General features: G+C 40.9%; 1 protein-coding gene across 1 annotated transcript in view; it reads left to right on the top strand.

Annotated features, from left to right (window-relative positions):
- Nucleotides 1-446: 446 nt before the first annotated feature.
- The window catches only part of LOC144248180 (uncharacterized), a 112034-nt gene continuing 107676 nt past the window's right edge, over nt 447-4804 (top strand). The window contains exons 1-5 of the mRNA XM_085567028.1: nt 447-1211; nt 1842-1931; nt 2349-2460; nt 4443-4470; nt 4621-4666. Coding sequence (XP_085423154.1) covers nt 1864-1931; nt 2349-2460; nt 4443-4470; nt 4621-4666 — 254 coding nt within the window. The 5' untranslated portion in view covers nt 447-1211; nt 1842-1863. The remainder of the gene's footprint in view (nt 1212-1841; nt 1932-2348; nt 2461-4442; nt 4471-4620; nt 4667-4804) is intronic.

Here is a 4804-nt window from a genome sequence, read left to right as displayed (position 1 = left end):
TTGAGAAGCCACATTATGAAGGAAAAATGTTACAGGAAGCATGAGCCTTCCATAAAAATTCCTTTTTTGGTGAAGAATTTAATACACAACCTTGATGAGAGAAGAAATTTTACCTCAATGATGTTCTGAAATGCTTTATTTAAGAATTAGACATGAGGAAAACCTTGTCTTTCTGCAGTTTAGACAATTTGCATTTAGATACTTTAGACATTTTCTTTAAGCAATGATGCTTAGTAACTTCTAGATATCTAAATAATGTTTATATATAAATTACATGTCCTGTATTTTATACACATGCATGATTGTTTTGCTTTCTCTCTTGTCTTTCTGTGTGTACAGCAATCTTCTCTGTATTTTTTTCTCCAATAGGCACTTGGAAGTGGATCTGATCACAGCTGAATTGTACAAGCCTGCTTCTTGCTACATGAAATGACAGCAAGGTTTTTATCATTGCAATTTGGAATAATAATTCTCTCTAAGATGAAAAAAAAATCCCCATAATAATTTTTTTTTCTCCTCATGAGAGGTGTTAGATGGGTAGACCTTGGCATCCATCTCAGTGGCTTCTCTTGCTGCATTTGGCCATTTGGCTTGACTTAAGCTGCATAAGGGTTTGTTGTTTTTTTTGGGTTTTTTTTTTTTTTTTTTTTTTTTGTGAAGCCTTCTTAGAACACCAGTGTGTTTTGGATTAAGACAGTTCAAAGAGAGAATTTTGTTATTTTCCCCCCCTAGTTCTCATATTTCTGAAGTCTAGAAAAACTCAAGCCTCACTTTTACAGCCTCTTGAACAGTGTAGTGTTATTTAGCTTGCACTCTTTCATCAAATTGGTCAGGCAGTCCTGCCCCATGATTTTAGGCTTGGGTTTGATTAAGAAATGTCTAATGGAGAGTGAAGCTTTTGGAAAAGCTTTTTTGGAAAATTACCTTCCTGTAATGACGTGGTAGAGTCCCCCATCTTGGAGAGATTCTCATCTACTCCTTCCACAAGCATTTCTACAGTGCACCAATTCTACCCTTCTAATTTTTCCTAAATGATAAAATGTACCTCTCCATGTTTCTCAACCCTGTTTCATCAGAAATTGTGTCCTCAGCTTCACTTTCTTGCAGGTTTCTGCAACTTTTGATGACAAGACAATTCTTTGGTTGGTAAATATTGAGAAATATCTGTCCTTGGTGTGTACTTGGAAAAAGCTGCAGCTAAATGCTTACAGGTAATGATCTGTCCTGACTGTTGCATGAAGGTTTCCAAAAATAGTTTTTTATAAGCAAAAATAACCCTGAGTTTTGATATTAATAGAAAAATGCTTCAGGTCTTCTCCTTAATGCTAGTGCACTGGAAGACCTAAAAATGAGAGGTCTAAAATACTTTCAGGAGAGACTTCAGGTATCAGGGGATCTTAGTCAAAAGATACTCAAGGTCTTTTGAAGTGACTTATATTTTGAATAAATTATGGGTACCCATCTTCTAAAAATGGAGTGATTTTGTGACAGTTGAAGTTTGACATGAGTTGATATTGCCATTTTATTTTCTTGGTCAGCTTCTGTATCTGTGTATTATCTTGTATTATCTCACAAGCTGTTCCCTGTAACAAGACCCATCTAAATGCTTGGGAGTTTTTCAATTAATTTTGACATTTTGAAAATGAAGAAAGTTTGCAGTAAATGAGTTATTAATGTGAAGAACTGAATGCATATGGTCCTTTTGAAGTATTCCCACCTGCCCCCATGAGATTTCTGTGGAAATAGTAATTGATATTTCATGTATTTGTCATTTGACATGTAATGCTTACCTTACTTGATTGGCCAGAGGCTGTGACTGAAATTTAACTCTACTCTGCAAGGTGCTGTACAGATGGAGACAATATGATGTCCTCTGCATCTAAGGACTTACATTTGACATATGAAGGGCAGAATGAAGAAGCATCAGAGAGGTTTGTACTGCTCAGTTTTTCGTGGGGCTTCTGTGATTCCCTCATCAGTTTGGTATCTTCCAGAAGATGTTGTCATGTTCAGTGATCTGCTTGAGCACTGGGCTCAGCTCTCAGGGAAGTCACAGTGGTGAAAAAGGAGGAGAGCGGGCATGCTGTGCTTTTTGGGGACTTCCCTGGGTGCTGCGGTCCTGCTCCTGGGGAGATGCTGTGCTGGGAATGCTGGATTGCTGAGGACAGGGTGTCCCACCTGTGCCAGGCTGTGGTCCCTCAGCTGGTAGCCCTTTTGAAGCCAACTCTTGCTGCGAAATGGTCCCACTGCCTTTTGATGCAGCTGGCTTGGGGCACTGCTTTGTGGAATTTTGCTCACTTTCACTAGCTTGTAGACACTATCTTTTCCCTTCTCCTTTCTTCATACAGGCAATCAATCACCTCCTTGCTCAGTTACAGCTGCCTTCGGACCAGGGCTGACATCTGGAAGCACCCACACCACTTAAGCCTGTTCTCTCCCGGGGCCCTGCCTTTGCATGAGGTTTTGATTTACTGTTTACTATTTCAGGCTTGTAACAAGTAGGCATCCCAAAGCCTTTTAGACACACTTACTGTCTCAGTCAGATAGTCCAAGAAGTCATGTACAGATTGAGACTGAGCAGTGAAACATCTGCATACGCTTAACCTTGCTTCACTTCTGGCATTGCTCTTGAGTGTTATTTGGGCTTTGATCAGACCTATTTATTCAGCCCAGGATCTTTCCTCTTCCTTAATATCCTTTCACATGCCTGCTTCTCCAGACTCTGGAGTCTCCTCCTGTTTCTGAAGTCAGGTTTTGCTTCTGCCTTTTCACTTTTAATCCAAAATTGCCAGTGGGAACAGCATGTTTTTGTAACTGTAGGTCCTCTTTGTCAAGGGGTTAGTTCACAAGACAATATATGTACCCTCAGGAGCTGATTTGTTTGTCAGACTTGAAAAACTGGTTCATCTCAATAATAGCCATTTCTTTGTGCAAGGGACTCTGCCTGAATGACATGGGTAATTATCTGTTTAGAGTGCAAATAACCTGCATTTTCATAACACAGTTTGCAGCAGTGCAAAACCAACCCATGGTACACAGATTCCCAAAACGTGTAACCTGGCTTTTATTGCCCGATTAGCTGTTTACCAACATATTTGTCTCATGAGCTATGGACCTTTCTGTCCTGGGTGTGCTGAAAAACAGCACACGCATCAGGCTCCTGAGAAGTTTCTAAATTGAGCATTAGATATTTTTATCAAAGACTAGAGTCAAACTTAAATCTTTCACTAGTAGACGGAATCCTCTTAGGAATGAAATTTACAATGCCAAGATTTCTCTATATGCATATATCCCTTACTACACTGTCCTAACTAGAAGCTGCTATAATTCATTTTATTTTGCAGAGCTTTCTGGTGAATTATTTTCTTTCTCAGTAATTTCTCCGTTTAGGAACCCTCCTGAGAAATCTTTGCTGTATTAGCTTGAGCTTTGCGGCATCTTTATCTTTAAATAGCTCTTTTAAATTTGCTTAGGCAAATCTGGGGTTTCGTCTGTCTTCAGCGGTATTAAAATAGTATCTGAAGGGAGTGTTACCTGGGTAAGAAGACACACCACTAGATGATACTAAAAATGAGAGACAGATGGATTGCTGCTCAGAGACAACAAGATTATGGGTAGAAACCTGTTTACCTTTTGCAATACAGCCGCTGAGCTGAACAAGTCATCAGAACAGAATGGAGCTGAATAATGCATGGCTCTAACAGTGTCTAATTCTTCGAGCTGGAGGGGAGTTTCTTACACCAAAACTCCTCTTGCAGAATTATCTGGCCGGGCTTGAGTGCTGGAAAGCACTTTTGATGTGAGCTTTTGCTTTGTTTGCAAGTGCAGATGTGCTGTGGGCTAGCTAATGGTCTTTTGGCAAAGACTGCCCTTTTCCTGGAGCTGTCAGGGCTCTACCTGGAGCAGATTGTCTCTCCCTTCAGAATGATTTCTTTCCACAGTCTTTGTGTGCCAGCAGGACCCATGGACCACAAAGAGGAAGTTAGCTTGCAGGAAATTTGGTACCAAGGCTGGACACAGCTCCTCAGTTGCACTGGGCCACCACAGGACAAAAAACCATTGTGAGCAGCCCCTGACTGGATTGCTGTAGTGCTGGCTTTTGAGCTCTAGGGCATTCTGGATTGAATATTCATGCATAACTTTTAATTCCTACAGGTGAGGAGAAGACTGCAGTCATACAGGCTCTTTTTGGGGATGGGATTTAGCCAGTCGTGCTCTGAGTGATCATCTTTGTGTCCTGTGATTTTGCCATTTGAGCTGAAGAGGAAGAGGCAAACACACTGTATGCCAGGTGCAGGATTTTCTGTACTTGCCTTTTGGAGAGCAGGGCTGAAACCAGAGGTTCAAACCTTGGCATGACTAACCTGCAGATACCTGTGTTACTGCTGAATGAAGGATCAGGACAGATTCCACCCTCACTGTCTGTGTCCATCTTTTTACAGGAGCTGCCAAATCAATGGCTCCCAGCAGGTGGGTCTTTGTAAGGAGAAGGAGCACCTTGGCATGAAAAATCTCTACCAGATTTCCATTTGTTCTTCTATATAACTGAGGGAGGCACACCTGGGAAGCCTGTGACTTAATGTTCAAACAGGGTAATGTTTTACACCTTTTCAAATATAGGACTCAGTTACAGATGGATTGAGGATGTGGGTCCTGGACCACAAGGGTGAGTAAATGCACAAAGCTTGGACTTTCCATTTTGTGTAACTAATTTCAGCATAATTAGTGTTAATCAGGGAAAGATAAATAATGGTATGAAATCATTAAGCTGTCTTCCCCCTGTTCTGCCCACATGTGCCCACAG

This window comes from Lonchura striata, chromosome Z, assembly GCF_050655825.1.
Source record: "Lonchura striata isolate lonStrDom1 chromosome Z, ASM5065582v1, whole genome shotgun sequence".
NCBI classification, from domain to species: Eukaryota; Metazoa; Chordata; class Aves; order Passeriformes; family Estrildidae; genus Lonchura; species Lonchura striata.
The sequence above is the reverse complement of the archived record's forward strand: the minus strand, read 5'-3'. Positions and strand labels throughout refer to the sequence as shown.